Source organism: Rhinatrema bivittatum, chromosome 1 (genome assembly GCF_901001135.1).
Source record: "Rhinatrema bivittatum chromosome 1, aRhiBiv1.1, whole genome shotgun sequence".
NCBI classification, from domain to species: Eukaryota; Metazoa; Chordata; class Amphibia; order Gymnophiona; family Rhinatrematidae; genus Rhinatrema; species Rhinatrema bivittatum.
Genome location: NC_042615.1, coordinates 50,492,453 through 50,520,319, shown reverse-complemented (window position 1 = coordinate 50,520,319; position 27,867 = coordinate 50,492,453). Strand labels below are relative to the sequence as shown.

At 44.3% G+C, this 27,867-nt stretch overlaps 1 protein-coding gene across 5 annotated transcripts in view; it reads right to left on the bottom strand.

Moving 5' to 3' along the window:
- Positions 1–27,867, bottom strand: part of ARHGAP10 (Rho GTPase activating protein 10) — a 626,731-nt gene that overhangs the window by 399,745 nt on the left and 199,119 nt on the right. For all 5 annotated transcript variants that reach the window (XR_003857144.1, XM_029604362.1, XM_029604453.1 and 2 more), the window contains 2 exons: positions 26,480–26,551; positions 12,339–12,440 (listed from right to left, as the gene is read on the bottom strand). Coding sequence is in view for 4 of the 5 variants with exons in the window: in XM_029604362.1 (XP_029460222.1) it covers positions 12,339–12,440; positions 26,480–26,551 (174 nt within the window). In the remaining variant the exon portion in view is untranslated. The remainder of the gene's footprint in view (positions 1–12,338; positions 12,441–26,479; positions 26,552–27,867) is intronic.

Here is a 27,867-nt window from a genome sequence, read left to right as displayed (position 1 = left end):
CCGACTGGAATACTTAAGGTTTAGCATTCACATGCCAGGATCTTAAAACATCCCAAGCCAGCAAACTGAACACGTTGCACTTTCTAACTGATCCGGCAATGTCATATGCAGCTGCACCCTCCTTGTAGGCTGTAAACATTCAGCGTAAAGCAGCAGCAGCAATGCAATATAAGTTACTATTTTGGTTGGCTGTTGGAACCCAAGGAATTGTTAAGGATCATTTCGGGTTTAAATCTTCAGCAAGCAGCAACTCGTGGAAAGTCATGGAAGGGATCCCTGGGCCCTGTGCTGACTCCTTTCTCCTCCCAGGGCCTAGGAAAGGGATAACTGGTGCCACATGCCAGAGGATTGCTCTGTGTGATGGTTTTACTGTAAACACCCACCGGACAGATTCTTTGGGGGAAGACGTTCATTTAGACAGTGCATTATGTTCCTTAAAAATGTCATTTTTCAGTAAAACTAGAGCTTGTACACAAAGGACACCTCAACCATGCTTGTAGGGCAACAGAAAATGATCCAACAGAGCATCCACACAAACACAGCGAGGTCCATATTACTAAACATGGAGTTTGCGAATAAACAAACAGGTGAAGTATTGGATAAGTCCTCCCAGTTAGCTGCCCCATTCATGATGAATCCACCATGAGCCTCACCATGCGACATCCGTAGGCAGCAGAGATAGCGGAAAAATGGCTTTGGGAGTGAAAAAGTGTAAAGTAGAGGCGTCGTAAGAAATTCTGTGCAGGAAGTTGCAGATCGGGCCTCATGCCCTGGTATATCTAATTTTTAATTTTTTTATTGGCAAAAACAGCGCTACTTACCCAGATATCTTTTGAAGATATCCAAATAAGCAGCAAGTTATCCGGCTACTCAAAGCTGGATAACTTAAAAACCTAAACGACAATATTCAAACATAGCTGGTTAGATTTTTTTTTTTACTGTAAGCAAGCATATTCAGCTGGAAATTTATCCAGCTGAATATCTGGGATAAGTTTTTCAGCTAACTTTAGCCAGATAACTTGTCAACTAACTGGCTTTCTGAATATGGACCTGTAAGGGTTTAGGCTTTCAAACCTATCCACAGCACAGCATCTGTGTGTAAGTGGACGCACAGAAATGAATGCTAATAATTTATAAACTGTATGGCAGAAGCTACACAGCTTATAAAATACTCCAGAAGTGCAGGTGTATATTTCCAACTTTAAGTTATCCTTCTAAATGGCTTTGGAATATTGACCTCCCAGTGGTAAAGCATAGGCGCTGGCAAAAAAAAAAATATATTTAAGCTAATTTGGTGGGCAGGTACAATAACGTCATAGATCACAATTCCTTTTTTTCCCTTAATATTTGCATTTCATTTCCAGGGACGATGCTAATGTTTAGTGTATATGAAAGCTCCTTTACTTGGCCGCTTAACAGAGGGTAAGAGTTTACAAAAGAAGGTCAGGTGCAGGAGGAGGGAGGTTAGTGTTGTGCTGATCCTTATCAGATCAATCCTCACATGGACTTGGCTGCTGGATTTTGCACAGCATAAATATATCATGATGGTTGGACTCAGATTTATTTTTATTTTTTTTTTTAAACCCAGTTACTTACAAAGAAACTGGTCTTACAAGACCATCAGGTCTGCGTGTTCTCCCATCTATAAATATGTCTCTCCCCTTCCCCAATAACTTTTGAACTGCTCATCCGATTTCATTCACATTTCGGCTACAGACAGCTGAACGCCCGCTGACCCTCAGATCACATTTCAAGTGCTCCTGATGCCCTCTATACTTAGGACTATCTGCTTCTTTTTCTTACTTATAGGAAGACCGAACAGTTCGGTTGACAACTCAGAGCACCCTGTGAAGTCATGAAGCATTTTGAAAGCTGCCTTGCTACTGGCTGAGATCAAGAATTTTGAAAGTTGCCCTGCAGGAAGTTAGTAATTGCAACCATATGCAAATTCCTGTGCCAATGAAGGAAACAAAACATCATTTATTTATTTATTTAAAAACTTTTCTATACCGTCACTAAGTTATGTACCATCGCAACGGTTTACAAATAGGCACAAATAATGTATATATAGGTGGGTATCGTACATTCTAACAAGTGCCAACTAAAAACGGTTACAATGTCATTAATAAAGATAAATTTTTGGGTAGTGTTGAATTAGTTCTGGGAAGGTTTATTGAGGTACTTTATTTTGATCTATTTCTCTAATGTACTGTGTATTTATCATATTTGAGGTGCCATTTATTCTGGCTGCGTTTTCTGTATTTTTTCGTTCTCTCTCTCTCCCTCTCTACTCCACTGTTTCTTTTGGAAAGGCTTGCTTAAAGAGCCATGTCTTTAAGGTTTTTTTTAAAGGATTTGATGTCACTCTGTAATCTTAGTTCAGTGGGCATTGAGTTCCATAGAAAGGGCCCAGCCAGTGATAAAGCCCTTTCTCTTACTTGGGTTAGTTTTGCTGATTTTACTGTAGGGATTGTTAGTAGTGCCTTGTTAGCCGAACGAAGGTTCCTTTGCGGTACATGGACTCTTAGAGCTGTATTTAGCCAGTCAGCTTCTTTATCATATATTAGTTTGTGTATTGTGCATAAGGCTTTGTACTTGATCCTGTATTCAATTGGTAGCCAATGTAGTTCTGCTAAAGTTTCAGTTATATGGTCCCTTCTTTTTTCCCCTGTTAAAATTCTGGCTGCAGTGTTCTGGAGTATTTGTAGTGGTCTGATTGATGAACTGGGGAGTCCCAGTAAGAGTGCATTGCAGTAATCGGTACTGGCGAAAACAAGTGCCTGTAGAATTGTTCTGAAGTGGGCAGGTGTGAGTAATGGTTTCAATCTTTTAAGGATCATGAGTTTTGCGTAACCTTCCCTTACTTTTAAGGATATGTGTTGTTTTAAATTGATTTCTGGATCCATTATTACTCCCAGGTTTCTTACTTTTTCGGCCAGTTCTATTTTCTGGTTATTTCCTAGCATTATTGGTGTTTTGACGATTTCAGATTGTCTTCGTTCAAGGTGTAGGAATTCTGTTTTATCAATGTTAATAACCAGCTCCATTTGGGTTAGGAGTTGTTTTATTATTCCAAGGTACATGTTTGCTAATCCTAGTGTTTTATCCATGGAGTCCTCTATTGGTAGAATTAGCTGAATGTCGTCATGAAATATTTACACAGCTCCTTTTTTTTTTTTTTTTTAAAGTCATAATAAAAAGGTGAACCCCTTTCATATATTAAAAAGTTTAAAAGTAAAATTAATTAAATATAGCAGTACAACAAAGAGTGTCCGGTTACAAACGGTAACCGGACACTGTAACACCCGGTCGAGCAAAGGGTGAAGATGTTCACGGCTGAAGATACGAAGAAGCCTCAGTGGGCCGTGAACGAAGGCCATCCCGTTCACAGCAGAAGAATGAGGCCCCCCCAGTGGGCCGCAAAAGGAGCCCATCCCGTTCGCAGCTGAAGACGGAGGAGATCCTGGGTGCTCCGTGAGCAAAATGCCACAAAGTGGAAGGAGGCCCCAGTGGGCCATGACTGGGGCCCATCCTTCTCATGGCTGAAGCTGAGGAAGGTGCCGGAGGGCCACAGGCGAGGAGCAGTAAGCAGCTAATGACCTCAACGCGGTCTGTGAGTGTGTGTGTGCATGCACCAAATGATAGGCACAGTGACAGGAGTGTCTATGTGTGTGATTTAGAGTCTTTGTGCCTGAGTGAGGGTGTGTGAGCAAGGGATTTTGTATGTGGGGGTGTTTGTGTGTGAGAGGGAACCCATGTGAAGGGGTGTAAATGAGTGAGAGAGAGCATACGTACAGGGGTGTATGAGTGTGCAAGAGAAGGAGCCTGTATGAGTGTGTGTTTGCCAGAAAGAGATGGAGCCTATCTGAGGGTGCATGTGTGTGTGCGAGACAGGGGGAGCCTGTGTAAGGGTGTGTGTTTGAGAGAAGGCTAGAGGGAGACTGTGAGGACTAGGGTGACCAACTGTGATAGAACAAGCCTGTGTGTCAGTGCATCCACTGAGAGAGAGGGAGTGTGTGTATGAGAGAATAAACGTGTGTGTATGAGAGAAGAAAGTTTATGCATCCCCCTCACCTCCCTCCACGCCCCAGTAATCCATGACAATCTCAGAAAGATTGAAAATCAAAAGGTCCCAGGTATAAAGAATTGGAGGTTTTTAAATTCTTAACTATTGGATGTTATTTGATTGGTTTGCTGTTTTTAAATATTTTATTTGTGGTTTGGAAATTTTATAAAGTTTTTAAGTTTAAATGAGCTTTCAAATATTAGAGATTCTATTCAAATTGTTTAAATTATTTACTCTATTAATATGGATTTATTATTACAATTGATGTTTTATATTTCTTGATTTATTAGTTATTTTATGAGAAATTGTGATGTTTCTGTTTTTCCATTATTGCACTGCATGTAGAGCTGTGTTTCCAGTTCAGTACTTGTCATATGTTTTTATTTATACTATGGTCTCTTTATTCTGTTTCTGGCAAGTGTCTGACTCTGCACGTATGACTGAGGTGAGGTAGCTAGCATGCTAGCACGTAGCTTCTGTGTAGGAGTCTTTGCAGCTTGGTTTGTTCTTTTTCCATGATAGGAAGAGTATTGGTGTTTTAGGGTCTGGTGTAATATTTGCATGTTGCCTTTTTATGACTAAGGTTGTTACTGTTTGAGTGCAGGCAGTTCATCCTGTTTTTGTCTGGGAAGTTTACCATTTTGTAATAGTAATTTAATTTATTCATGGCTTTCTGAGGGCCAAGCCCACAAACAATGCATGTTACAATAGGCCCGATACCATGAGATCAAGGTGGATGATCTGAAATGTATGCAAATTAATGCAAATGAGGGGGGAACAAACACGCCTCCTTGTGATTCCTCTCCCCCCCTCCCCTCAGAGTACGCAAGCGTTCACGTGTGGTCTGTGGAAAGGTTGGCAAACCTAGACACAGCACCGTCACCAAAGAGCAAAGCAAGTTGAAATCTTGTGGAATCCAGCGAGTACGGCAGCTTTGATGTCTAATGCAGCTGTCAAGGAGCCTATTTGCTCATTATTATTATATAGTGGAAACCTTTTTACAACACCCCATGCAGCTGCAAACGACATGGGTGCTTTCAGCACACATAGCCTACCCACATTTTCAAAGAGAATGTTGCTTCTCTTTGAAAATGAGGTTAAAGTGCATGCACAGAGGGTGGCCACGTGCTTTGCTCCCGCTCTTTCGTGCGGACGGCCGGGGGGGGGGGGGGGGGGGGGGGGGGGACGGCACGACGATTTTGTTATCTGTTGAAATTCCGCCACGCGCACTATTTATCTCCCCTGACCTAAACGCACCTCTGGGACTGCCTCTTGGCAGCCCAGCTAAAAACGCTCGCTAGGGAAGGACCAGAGGGCGGCCAGCTTTCGGACAGGCCACACTGCCCAGGTAAATGGCTTGGAAAGTTGTCAGTGGGAGCCCATTGACCCAGCAGCATGGAAATTCCAGCTGCGCATTGACCCCGTCCACCTTTTTTTTTTTTTAGGCACTCAGCCCCAATCAATTTTCAAAGGTGTCTTTGAAACTTGACTGCAAAACAATCTGGCAGCGCATCTTTCGATGACTCTTATGATGGTTCAACATCAGGTATCCCAAGACGCCAGTTTTCCAGAGGGACCACTCCAGCTACCATAAAGTCTAGCACAGAGATTTTTCAAATGCTAAATGACCGAGGGGGGGGGAGCTGATCGCATAGCTAAGCGGCAAATGCCTTACAAGACAGAGATGACTACAGCTGAAACAGAAGGTACATCTTAAATCTCGCAGGCCGGACAACTCCTCGGTAACTTCGATAGCCTGGAACATTCCATTCATTGTTTCACACAGAAAATCTTCACTGCTTTACACCCTTTAGAAAACAGTCTTAAAAATATGTTTGGGAGTCATCAATGTTAATTTAACCTTCAGACTTAAAAGCTCAAAGTTTGGTTTTATGCAGCTTCATGTTTTGCTAATTTTATTTTCATGCAAAAAATAAAAGAATTAAAAGGAGGAAAGTTTCTTTCCTGATAGATAACCCCATTCTCCAAAAGGTCTCTGCAACTTCCTCTCCTTTTCTTCTCATGCATTCTTAGCCTCAGAAGAAAAAAAAATAAGAGACACTGAAAATAAAATTTGCAATGAATCTCTTGAGAGAAAATGACCAAGCAAAGTAAGAAATTTTCTGTGCGCGAGTGTTCATCTGAAAAAGCATCAGCAATTTTTCCTCCCTCGTTCACTGTATACCCATTGTTTCCACACAGGAAAACCAGGCTAGCAAACGGCAGAACAAAGAACCTGCAAGCAGTGATGCAAGAGCTGGGAGGAAAACCATTCTTGAGAGATAAAATTCACTGTAAAATGAAACCGCTGAATTTCAGAAATACTAGAGAAAGCTTGGCATGCTTCCTTGGAATTCTTTCATACCAGCCAATCAGAAAGGGCTCCCACTGCCAAGGTTCCTTCGAAGTCTCCTTTCATTGGCCCTACCAGAGTTCCGTGCTGGACTATTTCCCGACAGCCTGGAAGGTTCCACTGCTGCACGATCTGCTGGGGGTATCCCGTTCATTTTCATTATTTATTTCTAAGCACAATTATTTTCCAACTTCAAAAATATAGGAGCCTGCAGGGCAATCCCATCCCACCCCTCACAATAACTTATAAAGGTTCTGTTAGGTCATTCTTGTCTCATCCCCCAAAACATTTTAGCGCCAAAGCTCCCTGTCCAGGATTTTGTTCACATTTGTTGACGAACAGCCTGCCCACTCCCTTCCCTCCCACCCTCCTGCAAATGGTGGGATCCCCCTTCCCCCCCCCCCCCTCCAACTCTCCATATTTCCCCAGTACCTTCTTTTTTTTTTTTTTTTTATTGCCAGGAGGGACTAACTCAGGCAGCACTGGAAGCGTTAGCTTATATTAAGCTTATATTAAGCTAACGCTTCAAATGCTTACTGTCCTAGAGCGGCACTGAGCGTGCCGGGAGCGGGGCAGAGGGTCCATTGCTCCTGGCAATAAAAAAGAAGGGACTGGGAGGATGAGGAGGGTCGAGGGGAAGGGGGGGGGGGTTTGTGCCATTTCTCTTCTTTGCGGGAGGGGGCAGGTTGTTTGTCAAGATTGGTATAAACGTGAACAAAAGCCGGTGCTGAAAAGAGGTGGGGAAGGCATTCTAATGGTAAAAGGGTATGAGGAGGAAAACTCTTTGGAGGTTGGGAGAGCGATGAGGAAACAGGAAGGAGTAGGGTTGCCAACTTTCAACCATCAAATTTCCGAACACTTTGAGGTGCTGTTTCATATTTTCGCTGATGGTGTTTACACACAGCCTGAAGTATGTGTAATTCAGTTTTCAGAGAAGAGAATGTGAGAATATGGTTAATAGAAAAATGAGAATAATGTGAGTAGAGTAACTGCTATGAGCTTTCGTTAATGTCAACTGACAAATAATAAATAACTTGATCTAGGGACATAGATACCATTATTTGGTAGTATTTTTCCCCCAGTTTCTGTGAAACTAAAAAATTTTTGTCTGAAGTGTGTGTTCATTATTGTTTTTATTATGTATGTATTTTTTGTTCATCGCCTAGGCCTATTCTGTGTTAGGCGATCAATAAATTTTAATAAATGAAATGAAACTATTCGCCATACGAAAAACACAGAAATACTGAATACAATGACAGATCCATCCAGCCTGCCCAGTTTACTTCCTGCTTCTGTGCCACCGACCCCAGTTGATCTCTGACTTCCCTCTAACTTCTTTGCAATTAATGATCCTCTGTATTTGTCCTCCTAACGTCCTCCTGAGTTTACCCCCATGGAGCCTCTTACCAGGAATGCTAGTTCTAGAACAACCAAAAAAGGTTTGCCTTTAGCAGTCCAAGGGCCAAACAACTGTATTGTAAAATGTTTAGGCCCCTGTTTAAATCATGAACTGAAGCCTATAAGTGTGACACAAAATACTGAATATAGAGTAGCTATCAAAGCACATACCATATTGTATAATTACAGGGGAAGATTGGATGCTAATCTGCAGTGGAGGGCTAAAATCAGGACATTTCCTCTTTTTTCCGTACAGTACCCCAAATATCTGTACAGAAAAAAAAAAAAATCAGGACAGATGGCCACCCTAGAAACGAGAGAGCTGTTAGGCCTGCACAGAAGTGTGAGGGAGAGGCGAGGCCTATGGAACAGGCCGAGCAGTAGATTGCAGGCCTCTAAAGGAAAATGAGGAGATGGAATCTTACTGGGAAAGAAATGGAAGCCAGTGGGTGCAGGGGCTGATGCAGGGGCAAGGCCTTGGAAACATTGCACATGGGCTGCAGCGGAAAAAAAAAGTCAGAGAGGATAGTGAGGTGGTGGAAGAGGCGATCAAGCGAAGAGGAGCCATGCATTCTCCTAGTTCACGTCACAGATAAAAAGATATTCTGAGCCTCGTACTGCTTTAATTTTAGTTTTCTGCAGGCTCTATAACTTATTTAAGGAAAGCTGGCACATGACCAAGTCCCAAAGGGAATGGAAGAGCAAATAGGAAATGTCACATCCGGCATTTTCCTAAAGCCTTGCTAATTCTGAAATGAAAACTTTCCTTTTCAAATGTTCTGTGTAGGAAAAATCAATGCTGCATTATGGTTATGGCTTTTAAATTGTTCAGTAAGAGGAAGGCACCTTTGCTTTATTTTCATTTATGTTCTGCCTTTCAGTGCTTCAAAGCAGACTACGTTCAGGTAGTGGAGGTATATCCCTACGCCAAGAGGGCTCACAGTCTTAGGGGTTCCTTCACAAAGCTGTTAGGCCGTTTATCACATGGTAAAACGGCCTAACACAGGGATAATGCGAGCTATTTGAAATACCTCACGTTATCCTACTGCCCGCACCACTCATATTAAAATGAGCTGATCAGCAGGCAAATATATGCTAATCAGCTCATTACTAGCTTAAAGTATGCTAAATAAATAACACGACTTGCCTCAAAAATAGCAAGTCAACGCTATTTGATGTGAAGTTGTGGCTGACTTCCCCTGGGAGCAATGCTCATGGGGCCCTATCTTAAAGGGGCTAATGGCATAGAGTTAGCCCTCCACAAAGTGACCAAAAAAACCCCAAGGTCTCCATAGACCCCTCCCCCCATCACCACTACCAACCGTAGAGGCAGCCATAGTCTTAGAAAAATATATATATACATAAAAAAATAAAAAGTCTGGCGTTAGCCCTGCCTCCAGCTTCCCAACCATTCGCTTCAAAATAAAAAAAAAAAAAAAAAAAAGCTGCCTCCTGAGGCCAGACCCTCCCCCGGCACCTCCATAACTTACAATTTTGTCCCTGGTGGTGTAGCGAGGGCCGAGAGCACACTCTAGGCTTTGGGCCTGGTGGAGGCCATCTTTTAAAGTGGCTCTGGCTGCCCCATTATGCGATGGGACAAAAGATGGGCCCCGCCAACCAGCACCATTTAGAAAAATGGCCATTGCCGGGCCTGGAGCTTAGGGGGTGCTCCGGGGCCCCCACTACACCACCAGAGAGCCAGAGAGAAAGCTGTAAATGATAGAGAGGTTCGGAGAGTGGGGTCCTGCCTCAGGGGCCACATGTTTCATTTGTAGGGGAGGAGCTTGATGGGGCTGGGAGAACACTGGACCTTTTTTTTTTTTTTTATTAATATATGGTTTAACACTACGGTCGCCTCTTGGGGCGGCGAGGTTAACAGGGGGGTCCTATGGAGAGTGGGTCCTTCCTCAGAGCTGAGCGACCCCTTTAAGCTATGGCAGCCTCACAGTCCCAAGGCTGCCATCGCACATTCTCTGGCTGGTAAAATACATGGCAGTATTTTACCAGCAGGAAAAATACCACAGGATTTACAAAGCAACAGGGCCAATTGTGGCCACTTCGTAAGTACCATAGTGTTTTCCCCTCCGGGAAAAATCCCATAGCTTGGTGAACAAGCCCCTAAGTTTGTACCTGAGGAAATGGAGGTTAAAGTGACTTATCCAAGGTCACAAGGGGTGGCAACGAGTGGTGGAATCATCAAACAGCCTCTCAGTGGAGGCAGTGGGGGGAAAAAAACAGTATTGGGATTCAAGAAGACATGGAGGAAGGAAAATGTAAGGAATAGCCGGAGACAGAGTAGAGTCTCCAGTATAAAAAGAAAATCAGAGCTTAGCAGCCTAGCTGTCTTTACTCAGACCAATATCTAGGTTTCTGTGTTTGCATTTTCACTAAAGCAGCAAAGACGACAATGGCCACAAGGCTTGCCGTCCTGCGGGCAAGGTCATTTTCAAAAAAAGAAACTCCTCAGGAAGCTTCCCTTTGAAAATCTGGTCAGCATGCCCAATACAGGTGACAAATATACACCGGAAATTCCCTGCAAAAATCCGATTATACAATCCCTGTGTGCAATTCCCCTCCCCCAACCTGCCTCCACCCACCTTTCTCAGGGAGTAAGAGGGCGCGTTTACTATTAGCTGCAGAGAGATGGGGGTGGGGGAAGTGGGGAGGGCGGAATAATCAGCCTGCGATTTCATGTGGATGAACACAATTTTGTCCACCTACATCGGGTGTGGTTACTGCCCCCTAAATAGCTCATGCCAATAATTCCCAGATGAATTGTATGTTTTTCTGTAGCTTAACAGCAAGCAAACCAGCCTTGCAATTCTTTTTCTGTGTCCAAAACTCGGCAGACACAGCAGCTTAAAGAAGACGGGGGCAAAACACACTCCAGGCAGCAGCAGCAGCAGCAGCAAGGGGCCGATAAAACCCAGCTCAGAAAGGATTTCCCGATACCTGGCACGTTCACGTCTACCAGAGAAAACGTACGTACGCACACAAGGAAAGCGGGACACGACCCGCTCTCTTCTCCTTCAGGAAGATCCAGCTCCTGAAGGGCACCGAGCTAGAACAAGTCTGGACATACATTACACAGACAAAACTCCTCGGTGACGAAAGAGATAATCAAGGATTCTACAGGACATCAATCGGGCGAGGCAGACAAGAAACGGGCGAGCAGGCAGAGCTCACTAGGTGGGCATGGTGGGGGGGGGGGGGGCGAGGGAAGGAGTAGGAAAGCAATTCTGCATCCTCACTCACCTGCCAAAATGTACATGGGCGAACATATCGAAACCAAGCAGATGCATCTGAAAAAGGAATCACCGTAGCACAGTGTACATAACTCAGATTCCTGTCATCTGGAGCTCAGATTCCTTTTATGGACGAGTCGGCTCTGTTTAAATAGGTTTGCCCTTATACGGTTTTCACAGAGGATTGTCCATGTCCACAACACATCGCATCACAGCAAGTTACTTTGGACTGGCGGTGTCGCCAAAATAACAGAAGGGCGAGCGAGGGTCAGCATAACTGCTTGCCTGCTTCAACCATTTCTTCTTGTCCCCAAGCTCCATCCCCTCTCCTCTCACAATAACCTCTACCAGCTTTTAGTCCAGCTCAGGGTTATGTGATTAATCACTTTTACAAGCCTTGTTATAAGACTCCTGTGGCACGGGGAAGTTTTGACCATGGGTTACAAACTGTTTGTTTTCCATGGAAAGGATTTCGCAAGAAAGACTATCAACATCTCAAGAGTGTTTTACGATCAGATCTGGGCGACACAACCAAAGGCCGTTTCCTCAGGGGCATAGAGGTATATTAAAGGCTGCAAATAAAACCCATTTTAATAGTAAGAAACTGCAGCATTTCTGCGACTGTGACACCTCAGAAAATATACATTCTAGACACCTCTAGGGTGGAATGTCAGCCTGCACATTTTGATGCCTTATCTGCAAGTCAGCATATAAAGGCAGACGTGGAGCGTGAACAATGTTAATAATATAAAACCTCCAATGATGTGCACAGAGGCAGGGAGCGATCAAGAGCCTTGCCTCTCTGGCGTGAAAGTAGAATATGAATGGCAGTCCCCGCACACACTAGTCAGTTCCCTGGCTCCTACCACTACAGCGCCCTCACCCCACTGCAGCTCAAAGCTACAGTGCTTAACAGTGCGTTTGAAATTGGTGAAATTCTCAGATTCACATTTGTGAACCTGACCAAGGTTCTCTCTTATTACATAACGGCAGCTTTGTCAGAGAGAATCTTGAGCATCTCTGCATTGGTGACATCCTGGACAGAACTTCCGGGAAATAATTTTATGGACAAAAAGAAGGCCTCGCCAAGGGTTGCTGAAATGGTGAGAAACACCCCCCCCCCCCCCCCAACACACACACACACACACACCTTTGATAAGAACATTGGTAGCACGTCCCTGCTCTGCATCCACCAGCAGTAACATGCAAGTGACATCCTTCCTGGAAGGAAAAGATCTTATGGGAGTGTTCCTTGCACAGCCCTCTCAAGCAGTACCTCATGAAGATGCAGCTCCTTTTTCTTCGCCGACAAGCTCAAGTGTTTATCCAGGAGGCTGTAGTTCTTCTCGGTCTCTTTGTCAAATTTCTTTTTCTCCTCCTGCAAGTCAGAAAAAAATTAAAATGAAATGATAAGTCTCCAGAACCTGGAAAAAAAAAAAAAAAAAAACCACACAGGATGACAGGCACATCAGGAAAAGGATCCCTTACTAGAGGTTACTTCTCACCACCTTTTAAGAGACAGTACCATGATTGCTGCAGCATCTAGACCACTACTAGTGTGAGAGAGAGGGAAGTGATCAATGGCACAGATGAAACATCTTGTGCTCATTTCTTACAGTTAACAGCAGCCTCTACAACAGAGGTACCAACAAGATGGTGCTTACTTTCCATTTGGTCTAACTATGATGGACATCAATTTGAAGTACATCTCAAATGCTCTAAGAGTGCATCTGAGACCCCACTCTTGACAAGTCCTCAGCGACCCACACTCCTAGCCCTCCTAGTCAGGGGATTTCCCTGTTTGAGAAAACATTGCATCTGACGGATGTGTGGCGCACATTACATCCTCAAGAAAGGGAATTTACTCACATTTCTAGGGCCCATGCCACGCACTCCAGACTGGATTATTTTTTGGTAAGCACACATGGTTTCTCTACGGTGGGAGGGGCAGGGATAGAGGACATTGTGATCTCTGATCATGCGCAGATCTGGATTGAATTCACTAATCCCTTGGCAAAGCATGCTACCAAAGTATGGAGGTACCCCTTCTTTTTAGCGGATGATGTCGCTTTTCAAAACTATTTGAAGGATTGTTGGGATGCTTTTGCCATATCTAATGTGCAGCATAGAAATGACCCTGTTCTCTTTTGGCAAACTGCCAAGGCTGTCCTCCGAGGGGACATAATATCGTATGTCTCCCATAGGAAAAAAGTTATAGATAAACGAATCCTTACTTTGAGTGCCCAATTACATAAAGCTAGGAGGACTTTGCTGCAGGGTAATACCACGGTTAATAGGGAATACTATCTCTCGTTGCAAACGACTATTAATTCACTCATTCATCAACGGACAAAAAAAAGCCTGTTGTTTTATCAATATAAATTGTTTCAGTTTGGGCAGAAGTCGGGGAAGCTGATGTCCAGATTGGTACAGTCAGCTAGAGGGACGAGATACATCCCGGCCATAAAAAACCATCGGCAGCAGATAGTGACGGAGGAAGGGGCCATTAGGTCGGTTTTTCAGACATACTACTCTGGATTATACCGGTCCGAGGGATGGGATGTGTCCCAATGGGAGGCATTTTGTGACAGGATCCAGTTGCCTTGCCTAACGGTGGCGCAAAGTCGGTGTTTAAATGAACCCATATCCGAGGATGAGGTTCGTCGGGTTATACAGCAGATGAGCAAATTGAAAGCACCAGGACCCGATGGGTTCAGCTCAGAATTTTATAAAGCTATGGCAGATTCGGTTGCCCCTATCCTTCCCCAGGTTTTTCATTCCTTAATCGACAGGGGAGCCTTCCCATCAGGGGGGAATCTGGCGCATGTCACCCTTATCCCGAAACCGGGTAAAGACCCTCTGTTACCAGAGTCTTATAGACCTATCTCCCTATTAAATGTGGATCATAAAATTTTGGCCAAAATATTGGCAGACCGCCTGGGGCATTTTTTGCCCTCTTTGATACAGCCGGGGCAAGTAGGCTTTGTTAAACAGAGATATGCCCTACGGAATGTTCGACAGGTGGTTACGGCCATGGCACTTTGTCAGAGAATAAATGATCCCTATTTGGTGGCGAGCTTAGACGCTGAAAAGGCGTTCGATAGGGTGGAATGGGGATATCTGTTTCAGCTTTTGCGACAGGTGGGGATTGGGGGATTTTTTTTACAAGCGATCCAGCTCTTGTATAGGCTCCCGCAGGCCTGTCTATGGGTTAATGGGGGTTTGACGGACCTGTTTATGGTGGAGCGTGGCACACGCCAGGGCTGCCCGTTGTCCCCCCTCCTCTTTGTTTTAAGCTTGGAACCCTTTTTACTAGCCATCCAGTCCACTGCTTCCATACGGGGCATTCTTTTCCAGGAGGGGCAGACTCGTGAAATATTCAAGTATGCAGGATTTGCTGATGATATTTTGCTTTTTCTTACTTCCCCGTCTCGGTCCCTGTCTACCTTACTAGATTTGTTCCAACAATACGCTACCTTTTCGGGGATGCGTATTAATTGGAATAAGTCGGAGGCCTTGGCTTTCCCCGCCTCCCTTCGGGAGCGCTGGGACGGTGTATTTCCTCTGCACTGGGCTGGAGACTCTCTCACGTACTTGGGATCATTCTCACCGCAGGACATCCATCAAATGTATCGTAGTAATGTGTCCCGCTTACTAAAAGCCACTCAAGACAAATTAATGGCATGGCATGATTTGCCGCTCTCTCTGGGGGGAAGGATCAACTTGTTCAAAATGGTGGTCTTACCCAAATAGCTATATGTTATGCAAAACTTTCCCCTGCTCCTGCTGGCCAGGGATCTGGCTCGGGTGGACAAATTATTGCGCCGGTTTATTTGGCATGGGAAAAAGGCCAGATTGCCATTGCGCCAGTTACAACACCCTTGGCGTTGGGGGGGTATGGGTCTCCCCAATTTGTTGCAATATGGGATGGCAGCTAACTCTCGTTTGATTAGGGGTTGGCTATTGGGGAAGTCCCCTTTTTTAAATATCACTGCTGAGGCCACGTTTACAAGACCGATCGCTTTGAGTTACATTCTTATGACTCCTTATACCAGGCTTCCACCAACGTTGGTGACTCACCCGTTGGTACAGCCTGTGCGGAAAACGTGGAGGCTTATCACTAACCTTTTAGGGCTTCCAAATCATTGCACGTGCTTTACCCCCATTAGGGGGAATTTGGACTTTACCCCAGGGTCTACCACTTCTTACTTTAGGATTTGGGAGCAGAAAGGGGTAATATACTTGGGACACGCTTTAGATGACACTGGGCAGCTGCTATCTTTTACCAGAATGTATGAACTGTATGGGCTGCCTAAGCAGCATTTTTTTGGATATGTGCAATTGGGACATTATCTGCGCAGCCTGGGTCCTCCAGCTCAACATATGACAGTGTTTAAAGCTTTGAATGGTTTTTTCAATTTGATCATACTAAAGAGCCCTCTATGTCCAGTTACTACAGGCAGCTGATCAGGCAGTCACAGAAGGAGGCTGGTGTCATTCCTGTTGATCGTTGGAACCGCGAGGGTATATTTTTGATGACCTCCCGTATTTACTTGCATAGTTTACGAAATGTTCTTCAAATTACTGGGAACATGTACTTTCGGGAGATGCATCTTAAATTTTTAAGCCGGGCGTATTTGGCACCACAATTGGCTTATAAGGCGGGTGTTATTAGCACAGCTCAGTGTCCGCGCTGTCGGGTGGGGCTGGGGACCTTGGCGCATGTTTTCTGGGGATGTCCCTCAATGGTGAACTATTGGCGGCGCATTGCTTTGTATTTGGGAGGGCTGGTTGGGGTTCAGTTACCAATGTCTCCTTACCTCTGGTTACTGCATTGCGTAACTCGCTTCCTGGTGGCGGAATCTGGCCCCCGGATATTGCTTCAAAAGGCGGGTCTAGTGGGGAAGAAGATCATTCTACTACACTGGTGTGACCCGGACCCGCCGACATTTTGGTTGTGGAGGATTCACTTTCATAGACTGATGCAGTTGGAGGCGATTCATGCTCGGACTTCACCCAAGCGACGGAAACTTTTCTTGCATACGTGGGAACCATATTTGCAATCTTTGCCTCATAGGGCTCGCAGCTTGGCCCTGAATGATTAACTGTGCTTTAGTGGAATTGTCTGGACGGTATCTGCATGGGTTTCTGGTCTTCGGTGGGGGGTTTTGGGGGAAGGGGGTGGTGTTTGAGTAGGGCGGGGGGAGGGGGTGGGAGAACAGTAGGGATTGGTTGGGTTATCCCTGAAAAGAGTGTTCCAGTTTTCATGGCAATTTAATGTGCATATCTGGTGTACCTGTATTGGTTTTATTCTTTCCTGTTGCATTGTGATTTGTGTGTACAATCGCTCAATAAAAATATATTGAACATAAGAGTGCATCTACTCTTATATGTGTTGCAGGAGATGCCGAGCCCCCTGTGGCAGAACTTTTCCAAACTGTAAGGTAATTTTGTCCAGGGTCAGGTTTTAGAGAGACCGCCTGATTGGATTCAGGCTGTTCCACCTTCCAGCTCTGTGAGAAGCTACATGATGGGTTTTCCGTATAGACTGCCCTCATTGCTTGTCACAGCTCTGCAATACCTTGCTACTATGGCCTTTCAAAATGGTGGCACTATTCTATTCAAAAGATATCATGTACGTGACCTAGGAGTGATATTGGACACAAGGCTAACTATGAAGACACACACCATAATTTAATAAAAACAGAATATTAAGGTGACTGAGACCTCTCTTGGAACCTCTGATTTTAGAATAGTGCTTCAAATGCTAATATTCTTAGGGATAGACTATTGTAATTCCCTGATGTTAGGCCTTCCCAATAGCACTCAGAGCACAATTGCTTCAGAATTCTGCAGCTCGTGTTTTAACTGGGCACACCATTTACAATCACATTAATCCTTTCAAAGCGTCGATGGTTATCCATTCAATTTAGAGTTCAACACAAAAGTTCTTCTGTTAATACCCAAAATAGTTTAAAATGATGACACATTATGGTTAGGCGCAGCCCTTCATATTTACACCCCACAAAGAACATTAAGATTGGCCAATGAAGGCCTTCTTGTGGATCCTTCCATATATCAAGCACATCTGAGGGAGGTTGGGGATCGGGCTATTTCTGTGGCTGGCCCTTTATTATGGAACACTATGCCAGAACAGTTTGTGTTATGTCTGACTCTAAGGCCTTTAAAAAAGAACTCAAAACCTGGCTATTTAGACAAGCATTTTGAGCCTTGAAGCTACAAATCTCATTGCTTGTTTTTATTTGCTGAGAAATCGGGTTTATTTGGCTTGTTTTTTTCTGCATGGCTTTTTGTGACAAGTATGGGCTGTATTTTTCTTTTTTTAATGCTTTCGATTATGTTTTATGTTGTGACTATGCATGTTTTTATTGTAAGTCGCCTCGATCTTTGAACGGCAGTGGATAAATAATTTTAAATTAATAAATGTATTTACTTCCACTTTATCTACTGCCTTTCCAAGGCAGATTTACAATAACAAAAACCAGAGCATATAATAAATCAATCTCAAACCTGCTAAAAACATATAAATGAAGTACAGATTTAACATATATTAGAACATTTTATATTTTGCCTTTTTACCAAGAATGGCCTCAAGGCAGATTACAATCAAACTGAAGAACAGACAAAATTGCAATGAAGATCATTTACAGCGGTTCTATGCACCAAAAATGGGGAACAAGGTACCACTACCCCTACAGCTTTAGCCTTGCTACCTCATTTCAGAAAAAAAAGCCAAAGCACAGCTCATTAGCCAGGTTTTCTTAGCAGAGACGCCATACACCTTGTTCTAACTCTTTGTCCTGATTAGGACTGCAAACCTCCAGTCTCAATGCTTTCCTAACTGTAAACTGAATGTATATTTGATTAAACTTGCTATATATGGAGAACCTGATTTACAGGTAAGCAAATTTACTTTCTCCGTTGACAAGCAGGATTAAATCAGCCATAACTTTTGGGGAGTCCCAAGCTGAGGGTTTCATTTCAATGCAATTTCTTAACAGACAATTCAGTCCCACCAGATGGAGAGGGGACTACTGGTTGAACAGGATGGAGAGGGGACTACTGGTTGCCCAAAATTACTGTCTCCCCAAGACATGTTGTCCAGATAGTAATAAACGTAAAGATATGAACCAGTGGCGTAGCCAGAATTGATTTTTTGGGTGGGCACAAGGTTAACATGGGTGGGCTGTAGGCATGCAGGTCTACTAGTTGTTTTTTTACTGATAAATAATGCCAAATTATGCAGCATAGCATTCACATCTACGCCTAAGTATGAGGTTTACTTAATGATACAAACATAATTCACGGTGATTTGTGGTACTTTTAGCCTTCTTATTATTACGATTTTATACACGGCTCCTACCTGTCCATAAATTTTGAGAGAGCGGTTGTGTTGCTTATATTTAAATTGCTAACATCTCAAAATATAGATATATATTTTTTACCTTTGTTGTCTGATCTTTGTATTTTTCTAATCAGTTGGTCCTGGTCTCTTTTTCCCATTTTTTCCCTTATAGCTCATTTCCTAATTCCTTTTCAGTGTCTTTCTTCTATTACTGTCTTCTTCCCTTCCACACACACACACACACATACACGCTTTCTCTCACAGACTCCCTCTCACACACTCAAGCTGTCACTCTCATATGCTCTCCCCCCCCCCCACCCCCCTACAAGCTCACATTCAAGTTCTCACTTTCTCACCCCTCCCCAGGCTTATATTCTTATGCACACACAGATGCACATCAGGCACCCATTCTCACCCACACACATAAACCCAGACTCCCATTCTCACCCACAAACCCATGCTCCCAGTCTCACCCACACATATTCAAGCTCCCATTCTCATCCATACATATACACATTTAAGGTACTATTCTCACCCACACATACACACATTCAAGCACCCATTCTTATCCACATATTCAAGCTTCCATTCTCACCCACCCACACAAACCCAGGCTCTCATTCTCACCCATATATACACACATTCAAGCTCCCATTCTCACCCACCCACAAACCCAGGCTCCCATTCTCAACCACACATACACACATTCGAGCTCCCATTCACCCACATATTCAAGCTTCCATTCTCACCCACATACACACCCAGGCTCCAGTTTTCACCCACACACACTCCCATTCTCATCCACACATACACATTCAAGCACGTGCACAGCTTCCGCTTTCTCCCCCAGAGCAGGAAGATCAGCTGCCTCTTCTGCTGCCACCGGCCTCCTGCTATCTTCGGGCGTCGGGCGGTATGGCTCGCCGAACTTCCTGTCGGGGGGGTGGGAGCGGAAGCGCAGCGCACAACGTCCGCTTCCTCCCTCCCCCCCAAGCAGGAAGATCGGCGGACCATACGGCCCGACGCCCGAAGAAGATAGCAGGAGGCCGGTGGCAGCAGGAGAGGCAGCTGATCTTCCTGCTTTGGGGGAGAAAGCGGAAGCTGTGCGCAGCGCTTCCGCTCCCCCAAACAGGAAGTTCGGCGGGCCGTTTGGTCCGAAGATAGCAGGAGAACGGGTGGCAGCAGGAGAGGCAGCTGATCTTCCTGCATTGGGGGGAGGAAGCGGAAGCTGCGCGCGGCGCTTCCGGCCCCCCCCCGAACAGGAAGACCGGTTGGCCATAAGGCCGCAGCAGCGCTGCCCCATGTGTGCCGTGATGGCGCGCGAGGCGTGGGTTCTCTTGTTCGCTGTCGCGGGGATGGGATCCCGCGACAGCCTTGCAGTTCCGGTGCCAGTTGGGTGGGCCTGGGTCTAAGTTGGGTGGGCACCTGCCCACCCAGGCCCACCCGTGGCTACGCCACTGATATGAACAGTCAACGAAGTAGCAGCTTTGCATATGTCAACAATGCAAACGGCCCTCAGATGAGCTACTGAAGTAACCATGGCTCTCACTTGATGAACCTTGACAGACTCTGCAAAATGTAAGCCAGCCAGAGTGTAACAGGACACTATACTGTCCACTAGGCAATTAGACAGAGTTCTTTTGACAATTGTCTTTCCAAATTTATTGGGATCAAAGGACACAAACAGTTGAGAAACTTGATGAGGATGAATCCTCTCTTGCAGTCCAAGGACTAGAGAGCGGGTTCTCCTTTGTGTGCATGCAGTTACAGAAAGAGTATTGGCTGTACAATAGCTTGGTTAACATGGAATACTAACACCACTTTCAGAAGGAGTTTAGGGGGAGTTTGTAGAATCCTGTTGTAGAAGAACAGCAGGATGGCAAATAAGAAACTAGAGCCTGTAGTTTGCTAACTCTTCATGCCAAAGTGATGGGCATGAGAAACACTTTCCAAGTTAGAAACTTTGAGATTCACATTCAGTAGCATTTAGCTGGATAACTCACTATCTACAACCCCCTACCTTTATCGCGAAAGTTACGCTTGCCCCAGGCAGGCGTAACTCGCGCTGGTCGGCCGCCACCGCGCGATTCCCCGGCCCGGGAGCGATTTCGGAGGCCTCAGCCACGCCCCCGGGCCGCAACCACGCCCCCCCCCCCAGAATGCCCCGAACGTCGTGCCGCCCCCCAACACGCCCCCTCTAGCAAAGCCCCGGGACTTACGCGTGCCGCCGAGCCTATGCAAAATAGGCTTGGCGCACACAGGGGTGGGTTTTAAAGGGTTACGCGCATAACTTATGCGCGTAACCCTTTTAAAATCTACCCCTAACAGTGCATCTACTTTTATATGTATTGCAGGAGATGCCGAACCCCCTGTGGCAGAATATTTCCAAAATGTTACGTAATTTTGTCCCGGGTCAGGTTTTAGAGAGACTGCCTGAATGGATTCAGGCTGTTCCACCTTCCAGCTTTGTGAGAAGCTACATGAATGATGGGTTTTCTGTATAGACTGCCCTCATTGCTTGTCACAGCTCTGCAATACCTTGCTACTATCCAGCTAAATTTATATCTGGCCAGATATCTTATTTGGCTAAAATTTAACTGGATAACTTAGGGGAATTTTGGGGAGGAATTATGTTAGCCGGCTATGGGGAACATTTTAAAAAGGTGCACACACGCACTTCCCAGCCCACACACATGGTTGCGCCGATTTTATAACATTTTATAAAATCCCATGGCCGAGCATTCATGTGCAGGTGGTGCGTGCAGGGGGGCCCAATTTTGTAAGGTTACACTCGGTGACGCAATCAGACTTCCCCTTGTTCCCTCCCAATCCACTCCAATTAAGGAGCAGACTGGGAGGGAACTTCCCTACCCCCTCCCCCATCCTCCCTCCCTCTTCCCCTCTCCTCCCCATCCCCTAAATCCTTTCGCCTACCTTTCTTTTTTTTTGTTTTATTGCTTACTGCTCCATTGGAGCAGAAGCAACTTGCACGCGCCAGCCGACTGCCAGTATGCGCTTCCCCAGCACAGCAGCAAATGGCAGCTGTATCGGCTGCCTCCAGCCCCGCTCCCTCCTCGCCCCCTGGACCACCCCTTTCTCTGGGCCCAGCACTTCTGCATGTAACGGGTATTATGCGTATGTCTGGGCCCCTTTGAAAATGAGCGCAGCGCGCGCAAGGCTCAGCCACGCGTGTAACCCATCTTTTTTTACGTGCGTGGCCGTGTTAAAATTCAGCCGTAAGTTTATTCAGCTAACTTTGCAATCCATAGTGACTGAATATGTACCCTTTCAAGTCCATCAACTCAAGAGGTTTGAAGGGAGGTTTCATGAGTTCAGCCAGGTCCACGTTGAGGTCCCAAGGCACTGGATGTTTACTGACCAGAGGCTTGGAATGGCACAGTCCCTTCATGAACTCTGATGCTAAATAGTGGAGATAGGAGAATCATCTAGTTACTGATGATACACTGTTGAGATGAACTATAACCTGAGAGGTGCTGAGATGAACTTTAACCTGAGAGGTGCTAAAGCCTGAGGAAGAAGAGATACTGAAGTAAGTCTCTTGGGCCACAGGGAAACAGATCCAGCTGGTTGGTCTCACACCTTGTAGAGAACCTCTTCCACTTGAAACTATAGTATTTTCTAGTTGAAGACTTCCTAGCTTAAATCAGCATGTCTTCTAAAATAAAGAGGAAACTACTGCATGTTCAACATCCCCTATGAGGAAAGACTAAAGAGGTTAGGACTTTTCAGCTTGGAGAAGAGACGGCTGAGGGGGGATATGATAGAGGTGTTTAAAATCATGAGAGGTCTAGAACGGGTAGATGTGAATCGGTTATTTACTCTTTCAGATAATAGAAAGACTAGGGGGAACTCCATGAAGTTAGCATGGGCACATTTAAAACTAATCGGAGAAAGTTCTTTTTCACTCAAAGCACAATTAAACTCTGGAATTTGTTGCCAGAGGATGTGGTTAGTGCAGTTAGTACAGTTGTGTTTAAAAAAGGATTGTTTAAGTTCTTGGAGGAGAAGTCCATTACCTGCTATTAAGTTGACTTGGAAAATAGCCACTGCTATTACTAGCAACAGTAACATGGAATAGACTTGGTTTTTGGGTACTTGCCAGGTTCTTGTGGCCTGGATTGGCCACTGTTGGAAACAGGATGATGGGCTTGATGCTTGGACCCTTGGTCTGACCCAGTATGGCATGTTCTTATGCAGTGAGGGCCAGTGATGCCAGATTCGGGTGGAAGAGTCTTCTGCCCTCCTGAGTGAGGAGGGTTGGAGACACCCCCAAGGGAATCAGAGGCTGAATAGACAAACAGATAAAGGTACCACACTTGCCATGGCCAAGCAAGAGCTATGAATATTACCTTCACCTTGTCCTGAAGGACCTCCTAGACAGTTCTGGCAATGAGAGGAATTGGCTGGTACACATAAAGAAGTCTGATGCTTCAGTTTAGCACAAAAGTATCAAGAGCTGCACTTGCTTGGATGCATAGAGCAGAACTTCCACTTGTGCTCTGACGTGAATAGTTCAATTTTGGAATTCCCAATGATGGAACAAGCTGTTCGAGACTTCTTGATCTAAAGACCACTCATAGGGCTGTAAAACTCTGCTGGGATGGTCTACCAGGCAGAATGGCAACTTATGTTGCCATTCTGCCTGAAACAAAAGTCTGCAGGAGGTTTTCCCTTACTCATTCTGGCAACAGTGATGAAACCTTACGGTTGAAGATTGTTTACAAAATCCTGCCTGAATCTGGCTGGAATTAAGAGAGAACTAGAATTTGTTCAATTCTCTGACATCACTTAGGAAGCTCCGCCTCCCGGGCCTGACTGACAGTTCCATGACAGCATGGCTAATTCAGCCCTGCTATCGACAGGAGATGAGCAGTTGCAACAGCAACAAGACAACTGAGACGGAAACAGATAAGGAAACAAAGTGTGATGTGGGCAGAGAGAAACTGGTTAGAATGGGCTGGCTCTCTCCCCTGCCCATCTGCGGTAGATGCAGTACATTCATTTTTCATGGCTACAAATATTTTCTCATATTATACACTGAGTCGTCTGAAAGGGTTGGCGATATGGGCACCCATCTGGGGGAGACAGGATGAGAGGGATTTCGAGTTTAGCCCCCAGCTTCCACACAGCTGGGTAAATAGGAAGGGGGCCCCTTTCTCTGGCCCAGCCTAGACTTAATCTGGGATCCCTTTTTACATTTTTTTTTTTATTATTATTATTATTATTATTACTTTTTTAGAAATCACCGCTGGAAGTATTGTTAGATTTGAAGAGATTTTTACATGTTAAGAGACCAGCATTTCTGCTGTTGGCCTGCAGTGACTGTGCTTTGCTCTATACCTAAGGAACTTCTGGCCACTGTCTGAGACAGGATTCTGTGCTTAATGGACTTTGGTCTGACACTCATGAAATTCCAAGCCGGGGCAGATAGGGCCCCTTTTCACCCCGATTCTCCTTTTCTAGTACAAACTTGCCTATGCTTAAGTATATCTGAGCTGTCAGGACCCCTAGCATTGGAAAAAGTCAAGTGGTTCTTCCTCAAATTAACAGTAAAATGTTTTTAACCAAATTAATAAGATGTATTTAACTATCTGAGTCGGGTGAGTTAACTCTTTATTCGGCCAAGAGAGGTCTTCATCAAACACAGTAATGATAAATTGGGCATTTACATACCTGTTTGCTTGTAAAGACAGAGCACATGATGCTTTGTACTTTCCACAGCCACGGACGGTAATGTTTGTCCTTTAGTAAAGTGTAATTCTGTGTGTGGGTGAGAGTGTGTTCTGGGGTTTTCCCCACTGATTTCCTATGGAGTCGGGAGCAAACAATGTTTCACAGATACATGAGATAGTGTTGAGAATAAAATGTGAACAGGCGATTTTGCTTTCTTCCCCCTTTATTCATGCTGGGATCATAGCCCCTGCATCCTCAGTGGAGTTTCCAACCCTCTGTCTTTTTCTATAGAGGACCGATTTCAGCCAAGCAAATTTATAAGTCCGAAATGCAAGAATGAGTTTCATGCACGAATAGGGCCTGCTCAATGTGGGGGTGGGGGCTAATCAGATTTTTAAAAATCCAATGACAAAAGGCAAGAATATTTTATTTATTTATTTGAGTTTTTTCTATGCCGGCATTCGCGATGGAATCGCATCATGCCGGTTTACAATTAACAAGGTGTGCCGAAGGAAAAATAATAATTACATTAACAGGTGCAACAGAAAAAGTAGCAGTTACAATAAAACAGGGCCGTAATACAACTTGGAACGGTGAAGAGGCGATAGAAATTTAACAGAAAAAACAGAAAACTGCCAAACCTGGCAAAGTTTTTGATTACCCTGTTGGGTGGTCAGAGTTGATTAAGGTGAATTGAGGTTCAGTTGGTGTCTGGAAAGGCTTTCATAAATAACCAGGTTTTAAGTCTTTTCCTGAATGTTGGAAGACTGGGTTCCTGTCTCAGTTCTGGTGGGATGGAGTTCCACAGAGTGGGTCCTGCTGTGAAGAATGCTCTGTCTCTGAGAGTTATGTGCTGAAAGGTTTTGTAAGGAGGAACCTGTAATGAGTCTCTGTAGGACTCTCTGATCGGTCTGGTGGAGGTATATTTTTTAAATGGGATTTGAAGGTTGAGCGGAGAGAGTTGATGGATAGCTTTGTAGATGGTGGTAATGGATTTGTTTAAGATTCTGTGGTGAACTGGCAGCCAGTACAAGTCTTTGAGGATAGGAGATATGTGGTCTCTTTTTCTTGTGTTTGTCAGAATTCTGGCCGCCGTGTTCTGAACCATCTGGAGGGGTTTAGTGTGAGAAGACGGGAGACCTAATAGAATGGAATTGCAATAATCTAACTTAGAGAAGATTATTGATTGCAGGACTATTCTGTAGTCATGGAAGTGAAAAAGTGGTTTAATTCTTTTTAAGACGTGAAGTTTATGAAAGCAGTTAATATGTATTAAACTGCCAAAAGCCCGAGTAGGGAATTAAGTGAAAGAAACAAGAAAGATATTGAACCAATGGCTACAAAAATGTCAGCAAAAACTGACACAACTGTGAAGCCAGAGATAATACATCCTACTGGGCCAGCAGCTGCGGGTCTACTATGGCCCAGGAAGTCCCGCACATGCTCAATAAAGGTTTATCGTCTTTTCTAGAACGTTAACTAAAATAAGTTCTGCTAATATCACATGACCCAGTTCTGCGATAGGTAAATTGCATGCCTTCAGAGAAAATATTCCCAGACAGGTTCAGTTTATTCTTAGGGTTAGAACCCTAAGCAGGAGTGGAACAGCAGCATCAGGATTCCAAGCAGCATGGACTTGACCAGCATGAAGAGAACATGGTTAAAACCCAATTTCAATGAGCAAGGGGAAGCTAGATTATATATATTTTTTTTTTTTGCCAAAATTAGAAAAAGGGTTCACAGGCAAGGTTAAAAAAAAAAAAAAAAAAAGACATGGAAGAGGGAGACGTTGGTGTTGAGCTGAATCTGGGAATTTATACACGCATCTACCCATAGTGGACGAATCTCAACTGGGCAGACTAAATGAACTACTTTTTGTCTTGATCTGCTGTCATTTCCTAAGAATTATTTTCCGTGGCCTCCCTACAATGTGCTGCCTGAGCTATAGCTCTCAAAATCAGAGACACGGTGTAAGCTGTGAAACAGGATCCTTAGTCATAAAAAGATCATAGTGGGTCCAATATGAAGCCCAAAATTACTGTTCAGAACTTAAAATTGGTTAACAGAAAATTTAAAAAGCTGTTGGGTAGAGAGAATACCTTTACAAGGCTAATGAATGTTTAAAGATCCAAGCCTTCAGGACTACCAAGTTCCCTTCCTCGGGCAACGTCACTGGCAATGAGAGAGGGGTAGGACGTCGCCCAAGGAAAGGACCTTTGGGGTTCCAAACCTTTACATTTATATTATCGCAGCCTGGATCACTGGCTTGCATGCAAATACTCAGCCTAGAAGAGAGATGTAAGCTTGTGACTGTGATCATTTGGCTCCTCTGTAGTAGTGCCTGCTCTAGCTCTTACCTTCACAGCACCCAGCTGCTCTTTTCTGAATCGTTCCAAAGGTTTAATCAGGGTTTCATTCACGCTCAAAGCCTGGAGAACGATAACACAAATGCACAATTATTAGATTACATTTCTGTCTGGAAAGAAAGCACTCAAAGAAATATTTTTTAAAAACTCTTAAAATAAGCTTTTAGAAGTAGACGTTTTGGCCCAAACAGTATGGTAAGCCATACATTTTAAAATGCAAATGAGTACTGTAGGCACTAGAGGATGACAAATAACCACTTGTGTTGTTCCAGGTCTGCCTTTTTCATGAGCAATACAAAATAAGAAGTAGTTTTCTCTGTTTCAGAATAATAATAATTATGAGGTCCACATTAAAAAACATTTAGCCGAATAACACAGGAGTTAGTCAGCTAAATTAATATTTGGACACAAACACGGCTAAATTCTAACCTGATAATAAGTTAGGAGGCTAGAATTTAGCTGGATAAGTTAGGGTTATTCTGAGGGCATAACCAGCTAACTCAGATATTCAGAGCTGGCCGGAAGACTTAGCCCACTAAGTCTAGTCAAGCCAAAGAGCTAACCTAAAGTTAGCCGGCTAACTATGGTATTATCTGCCAAGCCAAGAATGTTGACTGTGTCTTGGAATGTGAGCTCCTTGCTGATGACACAAATGATGCCCTGATTCATCCTGGGTCCAAAGAGTATAATGTGGATCTTCTGTGCCACAAAGGAAGACAGCACTGCGCTGACTAGGCTATCTCCTGTCTCAGCGTCGAGGAAGAGCCTATTTTCATGGAGCTCTGTGCTGACGATGTTGATGACCTCTTTGGCTCTGAGGGGATGGCCCTGAAGGAGGTCCCCCTTGCTGCTTAGGAGCTCTTCCTGCCAACTCTTCTAGCAACACAGGCGTTTGAAAACAGGCTCAGAAAGGAGGAGATCATTTTTTTATAGCAGTGTTAGATTTAGGTGTGGGGGGGGGGATTCTTCTTAAAATATCCTGCTAAATGTATAATTAAGATAGATAGCAGCAGATATACCTTCTTTGAGCTTAGTCAATTCAAAAATCATTTAGACAGTAGGATTACTAGGGCTCCTGCCTCAACTCCAGAGTTTGTTTGATTCGTGGCTTTGAATTTATACAATTTGCTCTCAGTCCTTGTTTTTCTTATGTAAATTGTTTCTTTTTTTTTATTAGCATCCCTTAAGTCTTTTCATTGTAATCCTTATATAGGGAACTTGAACGAAGGTATTGCATTTTGATTTTTTTTCTTGTATGTTTTGGTTGTTTATATTTTTACTTGTATGTAATACCCTATTTCTGTCAAGTGGTCATTTTTGCTTGTCATGCAAATGTTTGAAACTTGTGAAAAGTTTAAAAAAAATAAAAGAACTTAAAA